This window comes from Podarcis filfolensis (genome assembly GCF_964270895.1).
Source record: "Podarcis filfolensis genome assembly, chromosome: 12".
Classification (NCBI taxonomy): Eukaryota; Metazoa; Chordata; class Lepidosauria; order Squamata; family Lacertidae; genus Podarcis; species Podarcis filfolensis.
Genome location: NC_139614.1, coordinates 39745970 through 39763396, shown reverse-complemented (window position 1 = coordinate 39763396; position 17427 = coordinate 39745970). Strand labels below are relative to the sequence as shown.

Below are 17427 nucleotides of genomic sequence, written 5' to 3'. Positions count from 1 at the left end.
TGGGAATTGTAGTTCCAAAACAGCTGGAGGGCCAAGTTTGGCCACCACTGGTATAGACAGTACAGAGATAGGTAGACCAATGGTCTGACTCCCTATAAGGCAGCTTCCAATGTCCCTAACTTGTGAGTGACACCAGAATTATTCCTGAAGTTCATTGTGGACAAGCATCTACTGGGAATATTTTGAGTATCTGCTTTCCAGGCAGAGCATTGGAGTACATGATTTCAAGGGGCACTTCTGACCCTTAAGAAGTCACTGGGTCGGACTTGGTGGTACTTAGGTCCCCCTGAAATCACTGTGAAAAGATTGTCTAAGTCACGCTGATTCATTGGGAACCAAGCGTGATTAACATAAACTAGGCCCAATCCTTTGACAATTACAACTGCCTGATAGCTCAGTTGGTAAAGAATGAGACTCTTCATCACGGGGTTGTAGGTTTGAGCCCCATGTTGGCCAAAAGATTCCTTCATTGCAGGAGGATGACCCTGGTGGTCCCTTCCAACTCTTTTATTCTATGTGTATAGGATTGAGCTGTCAAAGCCTAGCGCAACAACAAATGGGCTTGACTCTGTGTTGGATTGCAATCTATGACTTCAGGCCTACCATCTTTTTAGAGAGCATTTTGCAAGAAGGTGAAATTAACATGTGCAAACTATCGGCCTGCGTTCCCAGGAGACTGCCAATGTCTTATTATCAAGAAATGTTTTTGTATAGTTCCTTCCAGCTAGCTCCAACCTAGACAAAGTACCCCTGTCTTGCCATCGCTTGTGCTGAGTAGTGGCAAAATGTTTCTCCCACAGAGTACTGCAGCATTGTCAATAAAAGTGAATGGTGCTCACTCTTCATAATTTAAGAACCTACAAGCAATTTATCTCTTTTAGGCAGCCAGAGAGGGAGGGGGAATCTTTCTCTTACTCGTATTCTTACATAGAAACACAGGAAGCTGCCTACACGGAGTCCATCTATCTCAGTATTGTCTCTACTGACTGAAGTAACTCTCCAGAGCTTCAGGCAAGGAATCTTCCCTAGTCCTCCCTGAAGATGTTGGGGAATGAACCTGGGTCCTTCTGAATGCAAAGCAGGTGCTCTACCACTGAGTTACATTCATTCCATTAAAGAACATCTAATGTAATGAATGGTATCCAAGTGCTTTGCTAATATCTGGGTACCTTTGTGCAGATATTAGCAGTCTAAGAAACAAATCCTCTTTTTCCACCTTGCTGGAATTTAGAGAATATGCTTCCTGGCCTTTCATCCTGTGCTACAGGAGCAGGCACAGAGAATCATATAATTATAGATTTAGAAGGGACCCTGAGGATCATTTAGTCCAACTCCCTGCCATGCACAAATATGCAACTGACCAAACGCAGATCGTTCCTGAATCCTTGGTGTTATCAGCACAATGTTCTAACCAACTGAGCTACCCTGCTCCATCTCACTGCAGCTACCGTGACCTCCAAGTTCCAGCTGCCGTGGAACTTTTAGGAGGCCTTGCTCCTTCCTGAAATTTTTTGGGGGACCTGCCCCCACTCCCCCTACCTGGCGCCCCTGTGCAGGTGGGGTCGCATGGGGAGAGGAGAGAAAGTGGGTGGAATTGCACAGCATTAGAAACAACCTTTAGTTTCATGTTGGTGTGAAAGGAGAAGTGGGTATTCCCAAGTGAAACTGATGTGAATGGAGATCCAATCCCAGTCTCTGATGCCCATGAAATATTGCTCTCTGCAGCATATTTTAGAGAGCCAACATCATTTCACCCTGTCATAGAATGAATGGCTATTAATATGCATCGATTGATCACTTAGCAGTAATTGCATCTGCTTCATTACGTGGGGAGGTAAAATGTTCCTGTTCGAAACTTTTACTTTGAATTGGCTGTTGAAGGTAAAAACCTGCAAGCCAGTAGCTCTGGCAATAAAAATTTGGGTAGCTGCAGAGTCTGCAGTGACTTTCTCAGTAGGATTTGGGAAACCATTTCTCTCTGTTGATATGGAAGAAATATAGAAGCCAATTTGCCTCAATAGCTGAATAATAAAATCTCTTTCACACAGACATTTCACCACGCTGCAGTTTGTGTGGGGTGTGAATACCAGAAGCATGGTGGGTGAGGCCAGTTGCCTGGCTGTTTTCTACCTGGGTGCTGACTTCTTTCCCAGCCCAGTGAGGACCGGATGGGTAAAATCCAACCAACCGGCCCCACCACCATTGTCCTGGCGCTTGAACACACACTGCAGTGTTGTTGGATTTCACAACAGGGAAGAGCTTAGAAACAGGTGTGAACAAGGCTTAACTCATTCCTGCTTTACTTGATGTTCACCTGTGGTTTATTCTGCACCCCAGGGGGGTTCAGAAATGCCTCAGTTTGGTCTAATAGCTTTGGCTGTTTCAGTCAAAACTATTCAGACCATCAAGGGGGGGGGTTATGAAATTGCTCACCACGACAGGCAATTTTTTTCTTCCCCTAAAGAGAAATAGATCTTGAGCTTTCCCAGAAGAATGGAACAAGGCAGTAATTTTGAAAGTAATACCAGCTCTCCCCACCCCCACCCTGCCCCACTTCCACCCATGCTCATGCCCTGTACGCTATAGACTTCTTTGCATTCGTTTTTCTTCTTTCAGACACCGTTATGCTTCAACAGTCTTTGTGCACCTTTTTTGCATGAATACCAAAAATACAGTTTCTGAAACAGGATGCTGTCTCGTACAAACCTGGACCACTGTCTGCACTGACTGGGATTTCCAGGTTTTCAGACATGTGTCATTCCCAACACTACCTGGGGAAGCCAGGGATGGGACATGAGTTTGGGTTTGGGGGTTTTGTTTGTTTGTTTGCATGCAGTGCATGTGCTCTTCCACTGAGTCCTGATGACCCATCAGCACTTGAAGCTGATAGGATGCAAAGTGCAAGCCATAGATGTGCAAGTCAGGTGGCTTTTAAGTTTTCACTTCTAGAGATGAATTCAAACGTTGAACAGAGTTTGCATGAAGAGTACAAATCAGGCGTTATTACTAGTGTTCTTTCACCACCTCCACTGCACCCTCTCTTTGCTGCCCAGCAGAACTCTTCTGGGTGATATCTTCAGATATCTATTGAGCTAGATATCTAAAGGACTAGCCGCCTGAGAAACAGTTTCTATTCAAATGCGATTTTGGTTTTAAACGCAGTGTAAGGTAGTCTCTATGGGAGTTTATTGTATTAATTATGGGATATCAGAGTTTTTAGGGGGCTAACCAGGCTGGGATAGCTGGGATAACAGACTTGTTGGTTTCTGAATGTCTGGTGTAGATTTTCAATTTCGTTGTTCTGTATGGGACAATGACAATAAAGATTATCGCATTGTGTCGTAAAGAGCTGTCACATGCAGGATGGAGCAAGCTTGTTTTCTCCTGCTCTGGAGGTTAGGACCTGAATCAATGGATTCAAGTTACAAGAAAGGAGATTCTGACTAAACATCAGGAAGAACTTACTGAGAGTAAGAGCTGTTCAACAGTGGAACAGACTCTCATAAGAAGTGGTGGACTCTCCTTCCGTGGAGGTTTTTAATCAGAAGTTGGATGGTCCTCTGTTGTGTATGATCGAGTTGAGATTCCTGCATTGCAAGGGGTTGGACTAGATGATTCTCGGGCCCCTTCCAAAGCTCTACGATACTGTGATTCTATGATATAAAGCAGCTTCCGGTTCATGGAAGGCTGGCAAACTAGTTCAGAAAATAAACCCAGTTATTTCTGACTTTTCCAGAAACAGTCTGGTTTATTTCAACTCGAGGCAAGTGGGGGCAAGCTCATCCATCTCTAGCCTGAGTTCCACTGCTGTGGTGCTAATGCCTTTTTCTAAAAGGTCCAACAAGAATCTAAAACATTTCTCTGCTTGTGAAATTTAATAAAGAAGGCAATTATATTGTTTGCCATCAGTAGTTGGCCCATTTATAGCCGAACTCAGCAGAAATATATCCAGCTCCCAGTGAGAGCCAAGCACCTTGCAAAGCACATAGGAGACTTTTTTTACTTTAAAAGCTGAGTGTAGCTTTATGGAAATTTCTAATTAGGAAAGAGCCATTTATTGGACACACGCTGAAAAATATACTTACTTTTTTTTTTGAAGGGCTGAAGTGCATGATAAGTTCCCGACCCTGTCCTATACATTTCGTATTTTATCTATAACTTTCGACAAAGGCATATTTCTGTAGTTTCACTTGAGTGTGTAAATGAACACATTGGGATCAGTTTACCTGTGGGATCACCTTAACCCACTCAACCACTTTGGTCTGTGAAACCGGTGCTTTTATAGGTGACAGATAATATTCACTCCACACTTCGGGAGGGGGGACTGATCTTTTTAGTGTGACACCACCTAAACTTTGGGACTCCCCGCCTATTGACACCAAGCAGGTGGCCTAACTTTACTCCTTTCACTTGCTTGAAACATTTGTGTTAAGACAAGCTCTCCGGACAAATACCGTATTTTTCACTCTATAGGACACACTTTTCCCCCTCCAAAAATTAAGGGGAAATTTGTGTGTGTCCTATAGAGCGAATGCAGGCTGCATGGCTAAGCCGAAAGCCAGAACAGGGAGATGGAACGCTGCCCCTCTTGCCGCCTTTGCGCTGCTCCCCGACCTGGTCTTTGAGGCTGGCGGTGGGAGGAAGCAGCACTTCCCCCCACTGCCAGCCCCACAGGCTCGGGGGGCAGCGGGTCTTTGAGGCTGGCTTCCCCCCACTGCCACCCCCAAAGAGCAGGTCAAAAGGAACCTGAAGCCTCCAGAGCCCAGAGGGAACTACCGCCGGGCTCCAGAGGCTTCAGGTTGCCTTCACTGAAGCCTGGAGAGCGAGAGGGTCAGTGCGCACCGACCCCTCTCACTCTCCAGGCTTCCAAGGTAGCCGCCCGAAGCCTCCTGCTGCGCTCCGGAGGCTTTGGGTGAATGCACCTTGAACGCACCTTGTTTTAGAGGGGGAGAACAAGAAAAAAAATTTTTTTTCCTGTTCTCCCCCTCCTATGTTCCGGTGCGTCCTATGGTCCGGTGCGTCCTATAGAGCAAAAAATACGGTAGATGTTGATGTGTTTTAATCTCTTTTTAGTTCGCTGTTATTTTTATTACCTTTTAAATGCTTCTAATTACTTGTTTTTAGTGATAATTTTAATATTTCTTATGAACCATTTAGAAGTTTTAATGCAATATGGATAAATGTTGCAAGTCTATTTTGCCGAGGCTATTCTAGAATAGCACCAAGAGCACGTTTTTCAACAATGTGACGTCTGACAACTTCTTCTTCTCGTCAACTTTTTCTTGACACTTTTCAGGGACAACAGCTGGTGCCTCAGTCCTCCTACCTCCTGCACAGGGATCTGTGGCTGTAATTTCAAAAGCTTCCAAATGTGGAGGTTGGATGGCACCGTCATGACCTTTACCTTCAAAGCAGAAGACTATCCATTCTGTTTATTTTTCCTGATCCCAGAGATTTCCCTGTTCCATATGCTTATCCCTTAATAGGCCATTCATGTATAGAACTGGTCCGTGCCGCATTTGTTCTTGGCCTTGATATTTTCGGCATTTGCCTTTTCTAATCCCTCACAAATCTTCTATCCTCTAATCACTAGGCAAATGGGCATCAACAAAGTTGTACAGTAAATACATCCTTAGGCAATCATAAGCCGTTGGTTATGTAGAATGCAAAAAGAAGACATTGGCTTGTCCCCCCCCCCCCTTTGTTTCCTGCTTTTCCTGTAATGTCTACAAATTCCTTTGAAAAGTCCTGGGCCTGCAGGAATCACAGCAGATTGCACTGTTCCAAAGCAGGCTGGATAATCGGAAGTCTTCCCAGTTATTAGAGTAGTTTAGAGTTGCTGGAAGAATTAGCAAAATGTGAAAGAATCTCCGGCCTTAGAATATGTTGAATAAATACCTGCCAGGACTGTTTTAACTATAGTAGACCTGCACAATTTGTGATCTGCAAAGCCTGCTGAAGGATACGGTAAGTTGATACCTTCCTCATTCGCCTGTATCTTTTCTCAGAAAGTGGGGGAAAGCCCAGGGCTCAGTGGTCATGTGTTGCTTGTCCCCAAGTTCAGTCTTTGGCAGCTATTAATGATGTGGATGGGACGTGGGTGGCGCTGTGGGTTAAACCACAGAGCCTAGGACTTGCCGATCAGAAGGTCAGCGGTTCAAATCCCTGCGATGGGGTGAGCTCCCATTGCTCGGTCCCTGCTCCTCCCCCCTGGCAGTTCGAAAGCACGTCAAAGTTAAGTAGATAAATAGGTACCGCTCCGATGGGGAGGTAAACGGCGTTTCCGTGCGCTGCTCTGGTTCGCCAGAAGCAGCTTAGTCATGTTGGCAACATACCCGGAAGCTGTACACCGGCTGCCTCGGCCAATAAAGTGAGATGAGTGCCGCAACCCCAGGGTCGGCCACGACTGGACCTATTGGTCAGGGGTCCCTTTACCTTTACCTTTAATGAAGTGGATAAAGCGAGGAAAGTCCTCTGGGCTGAGACCCTGGACAGCCACAGTCATACCTGCCCCCCCAAAAACAGGACATCCCATTTTGGTTGCTGTGCTCTCACCCCCAAAAGTGCTTTTTTGGGAGAGTGAGGCGTGGGTCACATGACTCACCCAGGAGTACATACCGGCAGAAGCGTGTCACAGTTTTGGGTTTCCAAAAGTTGGACAGCATGCACTGCCAGCCTGTGTAGACCAGCATAGGTGAGATATACTGGAATCAAGACCAGACCAGTGACTCCATAGCAATACCAAGAGCACACATGCAAGCCTGGAGCAAAAAGGCTTATTTGTTGAAGGCAAAACCTAGATCCATTGAATTCAATGGAAACTTTGCTGTTGATCTTAATAAGATATAGATTGCATTTGAAACTGTTTTTATAGTTGTATTTCCCAACTTATATAGCTTATAGCATCTGCTCAATACTGGTTCATTTAAAGAGTTTTTAAGAGCTGTGTCCAGTGTTAATCATGCTCAGAACAGACCCATTGGAATTAATGGGCATGATTCACCAGCTGGAAGCTTGAGTTCTTCTGGGGCTGTCCTTACAATACTGCAAATAAATACCTAAGCCAGCACAAAATGCCTGTCAGGCACAGACTTATATGATACCTGGTGGTAAGAGTCAGCATGGCACAGTGGTTAGAGTGTTGGACTAGGATCTTGGAGACCAGAGTTCAAAACCTCACTCAGCCATGAAGTTCGCCTTGGACCAGTCACCATCTATCAGTCTAACCTACCTTACAGGGTTGTTGTGAGAGTAAAACAGAGAGCGGGGCAAACCATGTATGTCACCTTGAGCTACTTGGAGGAAAGGTGGGATGGAAATGTAATAATAAAAAACTTATGTCCATTAATTTCAGTGGGTCTACCCTGAGTAGAACTTAGCTAGATACAAGCCATAGTCTGTACTTATACTCTGCTTATTAGTCATTTAACTTATTGTTATTATTAATCATTATTATCAGGACTAATTGTGGGGTAATTATCCCCAACTTTAAAGAGTGAAGAGTCAAAGTTAACTTAAGGAGAATTAACTTAAGTTAATTTAACTTAAGGAGAATATAAAACTAAATAATGAGGCAAAATCTTTTACTACAAGAATTCAAAGCAAAGGGTTTTATTCTTTTTTAAATGTCTATAGTTCAAGGGACGCAGGTGGCGCTGTGGTCTAAACCACTGAGCCTTGGGCTTGCCAATCAGAAAGTTGGCGGTTCGAATCCCCGCAACAGAGTGAGCTCCCGTTGCTCGGTCCCTGCTCCTGCCAACCTAGCAGTTCAAAAGCACGTCAAAGTGCAAGTAGATAAGTAGGTACCGCTCCAACGGTAAGGTAAACGGCATTTCTGTGTGCTGCTCTGGTTCGCCAGACCAAAGCGGCTTGGTCATGCTGGCCACATGACCTGGAAAAACTCTGCGGACAAACACCGGCTCCCTCAGCCAGTAAAGCGAGTTGAGCGTCGCAACCCCAGAGTCGTTTGCGACTGGACCTAACGGTCAGGGATACCTTTACCTTTACCTTTATTTATAGTTCTTTTTTGGGGGGGGAACCTCTGCCATTATCCTCTGCAAACAAGAAAGGTGGCAAAGTATTAAGATTGCATTGCTATTAGTCAGCAGTTTTTAGAAGTTCTGGAGCTATATGACATAAATATACATTTCTTCCTTACAGGTTTTCATTTTTGTCTGGAAATTGATGTGCCATCTTCAGAGTTATATGATTTCACTTCTCCTTGTTATCCTCATTGTGAAATCATCCTGTCTGAATATGTAACTATTTTGGTTAGGAAAAGAAGCACTCTGAAACAAAAATGTCATTTCTATACACTGACTTCAAAGAGCTGCATTAATTAAGAAGGTGGGAATGGTAAGATTTTAAAGGCTGATGGGAAGGTGACTGGGCAAGGAACACTCTCTCACACAGGATAGTGTGGAACGATGGTGAAATATTTCATTTCTGACCTTCCCCAGCAAAACCAGAGGTAGTTTCCTGTGTTGAGAAACATTTCTGCCTGATACCCCAGAAAGCTACTGCTGGTCAGAGGAGACAGTACTGAGCTCGATGGAGCAGTAGTCTATCTTGGTAAATAGAGCATTAAAATTAATACTACAAATATTAAGTATATAAAGCCCTACTCCGCCTTTTTCCAATTTGGATATAAATGAGTTTATACTCTTTGCAGTACTGATCCAGAGTCTTCAACTCAGCTTACCAATGGCTCTTATTTAGTGATCCAAATCAAAGTTGATAAAACCCTCACATGTATTTCTTCTGAACAGCAGATTTTCTTCAAAGACAGTATTTTAAAGAGATAAGCAGCTACTACATTCCTTTGTTAAGTCTCTTACAAGGGGGCTCCTAAAAATACTTCCATACATTTCGTGTCCTTGGGATTCTCCAGATGAATACCTGGATTAACCTGATGATTTTGTTATTTTTTAAAAAATAAAGTGGAATGCTTTCATTACAGATGTTCATGTTGTGGTTTAAAAGGAAATGATTCCTAAAAAAGGAAAGCATCGCATCAGTCTTTGGTTTGCTTTTGATTATGGCATATTTTTGTGATTTTATTCTGGAGTTCCCTTCAAGGTAATTTTATTGCCCTGTTTAAGCAACTTCTGCCATTGTCAGGGTTGACCATATATATTGCACTTTCTATTGCCTACAATCATGAACAGTTTATAATTTACCATTATCCCCGAAGATGTTCTTGAAATGAGATGTTTCATCTCAGTGGTCATACTTGAGCTGCATTTTCCAAACAAACAAATTAGCAGGCCTGTGGTATTGTTTTCAGGGTTTACAGGCCATTTGCATAGAAAGCTTTGTTTCTGGAAGAACCACTTAAAACTTAATATTCCTGTGAGCTACAGAAATATTGTTTTGGGGTTGATGCTTGGTGGAATGTATTTTGCATTATGGTAGGAAAGAAGCCTAAATAGGTTTCAGCCTCTAGCAAAATATTAATCACACCATTGCATAGAATGACTGCAGTGTAAAATTAATCCCATTCTTTAAGTGACATTGTTTAAAAATCATAGGGAAGTCTTTTCTAAGAAAAGAGAAGGGAAACTGTCAGGTAAAAAAGGTAAAGGTAAAGGACCCCTGACAGCAGTGGCGAAGCTGCATGCTCTGCTACCGGGGGCGGAGAGCAGGTGGGGGCGTGACGGGGCCCTGTGGGGGCCCGGCACACGTGGGGGTGTACAGCACGTGTCTGGGGGGGCCGCCACGGTGGCACCCTACCGGAATAATGGTGCCGGGGACGGTCCGCTCCCTCCGCACTCCCATTCCTCTGCCAGTGCCTGACAGTTAAGTCCAGCCGCGAACAACTCTGGGGTTGCGGCGCTCATCTCGCTTTACTGGCCAAGGGAGCCAACGTTTGTCTGCAGACAGTTTTTCCGGGTCATGTGGCCAACATGACTAAGCCGCTTCTGGCGAAACCAGGGCAGCGCACTGAAATGCCGTTTACCTTCCTGCCGGAGCAGCACTTATTTATCTACTTGCACTTTGATGTGCTTTCGAACTGCTAGGTTGGCAGGAGCAGGGACCGAGCAACGGGAGCTCACCCCGTCACAGGGATTCGAACCGCCGACCTTCCGATTGGCAAGCCCAAGAGGCTCAGTAGTTTACACCACAGCACCACCCAAATAATTTGCAGAAAAGGCAGAAGATCCAAAAGAATGAGATCCTACCAATGACATTCGATTTCTCTTTAATCCAAAATGACTCTGATTTTAATCCATACTTTCAAATAGCTTTAACTTTTTTGGGGGGAGAGGACCTTTCACGTGAACTAGAACCATGATGATGAGTCAACCGGGAACAATTCTGGGCCTTTTATATATGTTGGTCTCAGTTCTGCATCAGAACTCTTCACTGAAATGTGAGCTTCATGGGAAAGCTCAAGTCAGCCATGAGGCCTTAAGTATGTCTATGCAAATTACCTGAAAACCTTGAAAAACGTGGCCTGAAAAGCCAGCCTAGGAATATCCAAGGGGAAAATATGAAAAATGAAAGAACAAGCTAAAGAATCAAATGTTACTGATTAACTTTAACTTACCAACTCTCATGATGGATGCTGAATGTGGATAGCCACCACAGTGATCATATAACCGTTGATCTGGCTATACATTGAGGGGAACTGCACAATTATTTACTTCCTAGGATTTCTGACTGGATGTAGTTGTGGGGTAGAAATTCAACTGACAACATGGGAACCCTACAAATGACAGCCGGGGTGGGTTGGGGAGCATCTAATGAGGTGGAATGTTGAAGGTTTTAGGATAGAAGAAAGCAAGTACTTTTTACACACACCATTTTGTTAAAATATGGAGTTTATTACTGTGATATGTGGTGATGGCCACCAGCTCTGATGGCCTTAAGAGGGATTAGATAAATTTGTGGAGAATAAGGCTCTCAGCTGTTACCAGTTGCAATGACTAATGCCCACTACCTGCTGTAGTAAATTGGAAACATATTATGATACAGCCATCAGAACATGAGAATAAGCTGTAGCTTTGACCCAAATTACGTGTTACAGGGAAACACATAGGGGCCAATGATCCACATTCTCCTCCATATCTCCCTGGTGACGTATCATTGAAAGAATGTCCCGTGTGATGTCACTTTGCTAGTATTTTCCTGGCAGGAAGTGAAGAAACATAAGTGTAAATTATTCTCCCTAGCTTTTTATGATATCTGCTCTTGTCGTTGGTTTACTGCCAACCAATTCTGTTCCAGTGATTTATTGTTTCACTTGTTTTCTGATTTCAACGTGTTTGTTGCTTTAAAAATCCCGCGAGCTGCCCCTGACAGCCCTTGACTGAAGGACAGGATGGAAAGAGTTTAATTAATTAATTACATTATGCCACAATGTGCCAGGGAGACGCAGAGAGAAACACAGGTTGGTGGTGGCCATACATGTCCCCAGAACGTGGAGTGTTGGCAGCAGTGCCAAGTAAAGACTCAGTTGCAAACCCAAGTTTTCTGCTACATCATATAGAGCAGGGGCCCTTTTTCATATTTGGGAGCACATTTGCAAACCAGAGAAGCTGTCTTGGCCACCACACATTCCCAGCAACCAAGCACACATTACAACCTTTTCTATTGGCTATGGCAGAATCTTTCTTTCAACAGAATCTTTCAACTTCAGCAAGGGGAGGGTGTGTTTTGGGTGCTGGAGGAGATCTCTTAGTGTCTCTGAAGGTTTCTAATAATAATTATGGCTGGGTTTTCCCACTCCAGTAGAGCAGAAGGCTCCTGGTTCAATCTCTGGCATCTCCAGGTAACCCTGTCTGAAATCCTGCAGAACCACTGCCATCCAATGTCACCAGCAATAATAACGATATGTATAATAATAACGATAATGGTGATAATTTTGCATCTCTGCAGCACGGAGCACCTCATAGAAGTTATAATAAAGAAAGAGGAATGTTTCCACCTTTGTTTAGTGCCAAGCACTCTCCAGCTCCCAGCCAGCATGCCCAATGGTCAGGGATGACATGACACTAAGGAGGTTAGAGTGTTGTATTAGGGTCTGGAGACCAGAGTTCAAATCCTCACTTAGCCATGAAGCTCACTGGGTGACCTTGGGCTGGTTTCCCTCTCCCCCCCCCCAATCTCACTGGATTTTTGTTGAGTATAAATGATAAGGGGGAGAACCCATGTACCTTAAGCTCCTGGGATAAAAGGGCAGAGCATAAAAGCAACAAATAAATTGTAGTTCAGCAGCAGTTGATATATGAAGTTCTCTCTCTCTCTCTCCCTCTGTGTGTGTGTGTGTGTGTGTGTTTCCCTTGCTGCCTCCTTCTTTTCCCTGTCTCTCCACCTTCACGCGCCCTGTCCTTTTGAAGATGCTACATTTGGTGCTCAGCAACCAAATGCTCCATGGTGGGATTTTTGTCCTTTGTACTCTTATGCGTACTCTGGAAAGAGTTACATCTATTGATCTGCCCAGTTTTGCCTCTGGCCCCACCCACCACTGACACACGACCCCCAGAAGGCAGAAGACTGCTCTATGGAGTAGGAGATAACACACACCTGGAACAGATTCATGTCAGAGGCTGGTTTAATTGATGCAGTCCTTCATAAAAAACAGTCGGGAACAGAGATTAGCCTTCTAATCCCATTCTGAATTCTGACTCTCTGGCTCTCTTCTTTCAGAGTCCTGAAATTCCAGGATCTTGGACCATTTATTGTAGATGTCTGCTGGCTTCTGCCCGAGAATGAAAACAATTTGTTCTGACGGAGGATAATCCCTTTGGAGGGTGCACCACCAGCTGGCCGTGTCAAGGGCCAAGGTGCATCGTTCCTAGAAGCAGGATGTGGTCATGTGCCAAAGTCAGCAGAAACAAACAAATAACCATGTCATACCCTCCATCCAAAGTCTAGTCTTCCCACCATGCCCAAACAGAAATAAAAACAGGATGCGGGAGCCACATCTAAATCAAGCGTTTAGTGCAAACATTTGCACACCTTGGAATGATCTTTGAGTTTTTTAAGGGAAGAACACCCTGGGAAACATCTCATGGACATCTGGGGACATTTTGTGGCATCTGTTTTGCAAGCCGGGAAGAATAAATCCTACACTTAAAAGCATTGGGATTGTTTGCGCCATACGGCTGATGACAGTGAATTTCTCTCTCACTCTCTCTCTTTGATATGGTGAATCCACAGTCAAATATCTAGCAGGGTTTGTCTCAGTCATCTTTAAGATGAACTCCCCACAGTGAGACAATATTCTCTTTCAGTGGAGGTCAGCAGGGCATGGCTTCTTGATCGTCGTACTCCTTCAGCCATTTACAAAAAAAGGAGGTCAAATAAACAACAATAATAAGGACTTTCTGCATCCAGCCTGCTTTACTCTGGTGCAGGCAAGTTAATACAGTCTGAAGGTAATTTTTAGACACCTTTGGCAGGTGTCGGCTTTGAGGAAGTTGATAGCACACTCTCAAGATCAGACGTAAGATAGCTGGAAGGGATTGTGTGATTACTGGTGCTTCCAGACCGCTGCTATTTTTTGGTGGGATTCAGTCACCTCACAACAAAATCAGGTTGTGCAACGATAGCTGACTGGGAGGTCTTGCACAACAAACCCACTTCCCCCAAAGATTAGACGTTTTTCAATAAAGAAAGTGACAGGAAAATGCAGTGGAAAGTGTAGGATGATGTTTGCTTTGAAGTAATGTTTAAATTCCCCACAAACAAAGTAGAATACATGCTCATTTAATAGTCGATGTTGTCTAATCTCCCTGAAAACAAATTGGAGTGAATGGTCAAGAATCAGGTCTTGGGCAACTATGTCAATTTTGGTTTCTCTCAGTTTTTCATTTTTAAATCTTAAATTCAGTTCTCCATATTTTACACATCAGTTTTAGCATTTTTTTTTAAAGTCCTCATGAAAATTTATTTATTGCATTTATACCCCACCTTTTCCTCAAGATGTTCAAGGTGTCGTACATTGTTCTCCTTCTCATTTTATCCTCACAATAAGCCTGTTTACACCAACCCCCTCCCTCCAAAGATGGCCGACAGCAATGGATCATTTGGGCAAGAACATTTTTGAAACTTCAAGGTTGCTTGCAAACTTAACACCATTGCAACACATTCTTTTGTGCATTCCAAGTAGTTGATTAGCTAAAATCAAAGTGGGGGAACCATTGTTTTGCAGCAACTAAAACTGCTTGTTTGATGTATATCTACTGTCTTCAGAAAGGGCTGTGCACAGTGACTCCCCATCCACACGCAATGCAGCATCTTTTAAAGCCTCTTAGCAGCACAGAATAATTCACCCCTCCCAAGTTGGGAGTGTTTACCTTGAAGCTGACTGAATTCACCTTTAGCCGATCCCAGCAGATGGTTTTGCATTAAACATCTTGCTTGCTTGAGAAACTTCCCTCCCTTGCGTACTGATCCAGCAACACACACCTTTTCTGCAATGTGCACAACTCCAGATAAGAATTGTGAGTGGCGATTCATGAATTGCGTAAGTTCAGAGTTCAGCTTGGCCCAGCTCCCTGAGTCAGGCCAGATTTGGGGTTATTAAAGAAAACATGCCAAACCACAGCATTACCTTATTCCCACCTGCAATCATAAATATATCCCGTGTTTCTTTAAAGTTTTGAGTTCACCGAAAGGTTTAGGCGGCTCAGTGAACATTTTCACTGGAGAAGTCCCATTAAAACAAATGGAATTGCAGTAAATGTCAGCTAGTCAATAGAATCATTCCTTTGTGAAATTTGGCCAGAGTTCAAAGTCAAATTCTAGTCAACTGGGTTCACGCAGTTCAGAGGTGCAATAAAGCTCAACTTGCAGTGTAGAAGTAGGACCACCCTGAATTCATTTTTGTCCAAAAGGCAGAAGAGCTCCCAAAATCTGTGTGGCTGCCCTGTGTGTGGTGAATGTGTGAACTGCAGTTAGCGGTCTTCTCCGTGAAGAACCTTCTGGACTGACTCCACCCACCCAACCTGACCCATTGCCTCTGGGTAGGAAGGAGAATAAAGGGCTTCTTTTCCCAGCTGAATGTTGCTTGAGCAACAAGGCCAATGTGAGTGTTGTTGGTTTCTCTCACTTGTGTCTGTGGCCCTGCCTTCTGGTTTGTTCTCTAATCTGGGTTGGTCTTCAGTTCTGACTCCCACTTCCAGTCTCCCAACTCACTTCAGACCAGTCCTTGGAATGAACCAGGCCTTTTTTCAGTTGGAACATTCCAGAATACATTCCGGCACCTGTCAGGTGGGCGTCATTGCCATTATAAGACAACAAGGATGGCATTCATGGTGAGTTCTGGCACCTTTTTTTAATGTAGAAAAATAGCACTGGAATGAACTGATTCAGTTCAGCTAATTCACCAAATTGATTCAAAAATCTCTGAATTACACCTGAAAGTAGTTCTTATAATTTCTGGGCGAACCAAACTTTTTGTGAAGGAACTTTGGGAAATTTTAAATTGAATTCCGTTTTAATTTTAATTCAATAATTTATATTTATATTTATACTTATATTTATACAATAATTAATACTTCTGTGGTTGTGGCCTTTGCATCTGCCATTTTCACCTTATTGAAGAACGATGTTTAAGGTTACAGATCATGATTGTTGAGAAAAATAGATTAAAAAATTGTTCACATTACACTGAAGCTTTGATGCTTCCTTAGTATTCTTAAATATATTTTATACTTTAGCAGAGCAGCTTGTAAACTTAGGAAGGTGGGTGTGTTTGTGTGAAATACCATGTAAATGAGTTGTGAATTGAGCTGGAATGGAATTAGTTCCAATTTGGAAGGGATGAACTGGAATGGATTGCTTTTTAAAATGTACTTTCCCAGCACTGCTCCATAGCCTGCCCTGATCATGCTTTTCTTTGGAAAACCTTGTGCTTGGGGTTATGTGAAGGGCTGGCCTGCAGGTTAAGACCTGTGATGCCTCAGTCCCATGTAACAGCTATCACTTGATGCTGCAGCGATCACTTGGCAAGACTGTGTGTGGGAACCGTCTCAAAGCAGTCCATAGAGATCTTGTGATCAGTTCACACATCAAAAACGAGGTGATATGCAAGGCAAGCCATTGGCATAGAGCTGCTTGTCCTATGGGTTCTGCAGTTTTTAACACACTGACCAAACAGTTCCATTTTGTGGTTTATGGATATGAGGCAAATATGGTTTTGCCAGATCTGGGCAGCAAGTTGCTATACAGGAAAAGCTGCCTTAAATAGCCAGCTCACTGCAATTGCTTTTAAGGCGGCTGACATATGGCTGTGTTTGTTTGTTTGCTTTGGAAGATTAAGCTTAGTAATTTCTTTCAGTAATTTTCTTTATATAAGTGAATTGTTTGTGATCTTATACATCTGCTGAAAATATTTGGCATGTGGCGTCCCTTCCTACTCGACTTCCAACAAAAATAGAAATGGGAGAAGAAATTGCCAATGTTTGCTTATTTATTCCATGTCCAGAACAGGAATCAGTCCAATGACTATGATCAGTATTTACTGTTGTTGTTGTTGCTGCTGCTGCTGCTTTCAGTTCGCAGTTGATATGCAATTGTTTAGACACACACACACACACACACCCTTTTTGCATTGTGTTTCCTTTAAGTTGAAATGAATGGGGTGGAATAACATAATGACAACATAATTTATGTGCTTAACTGCATTACATAAGTTACATCATTTCACCACAGGGGACAGCGAGCAGAATAATGTGAGTTTGGGCAGAAGATAAATTGCAGCGGAATGGAAACCACGTTGCATACAATGGAGTGGAAATGATGCCTTCCTACATCCCTACACTCAGGTAGAGCGGACACTTATGCATTGTCAAAGAAACAGGTCATAGATTTGCATAAAACTCATATGTGCCAATTTATGTGTATAGTTGCATACTTAGATATAATTAATGCAATTTAAATAGACATATATTTCATCTCAGGATAGTGGGGAACACTGTGGTCTTGCAGACAAATGTGTGAACAGCTGTTTAAACTGTTAACCAGGTCCTGTTGATGGGCAACTTCAAAGCCCCTGCTCTCTCTTCTTACGTTTTGCCATCCTTAAATCAGACCTGGACATTTCAAAAAGAAGGCTGCTTCACATACTTGCCCTCGGGTGCTGCTTGTGGGCTTCCCATAGGCATCTGGTTGGCCACTGTGAGAACAGGATGCTGGACGAGATGGGCCTAGAAGTTCTTCTGTAGAACATGTGGCTATCCTACACTCAAGATGCAACTGATTCAGACACCTGAGCTTTAGTAAATCCCATTCTAAATCTGGACATTCTTCCAAATCATACATGTACATATGGCTGGAGGAAAAATATTTGAATTACAAAAAAGAGATGGATAGACATTATTTGAAATGGCACAAGATATAATGTACCCAATGGAGTAAATGGATAAATATCTCACTTCCTGCATATATATATATATATATATATATATATATATATAT

At 43.3% G+C, this 17427-nt stretch overlaps 1 protein-coding gene across 1 annotated transcript in view; it reads left to right on the top strand.

Annotated features, from left to right (window-relative positions):
- Window positions 1-15224: 15224 nt before the first annotated feature.
- Window positions 15225-17427, top strand: part of LOC310746217 (uncharacterized protein) — a gene marked incomplete at its 3' end in the record, with an annotated part of 139276 nt that continues 137073 nt past the window's right edge. The window contains exon 1 of the mRNA XM_083580067.1: window positions 15225-15263. Within this exon, the coding sequence (XP_083436193.1) occupies window positions 15252-15263 (12 nt within the window). The 5' untranslated portion in view covers window positions 15225-15251. The remainder of the gene's footprint in view (window positions 15264-17427) is intronic.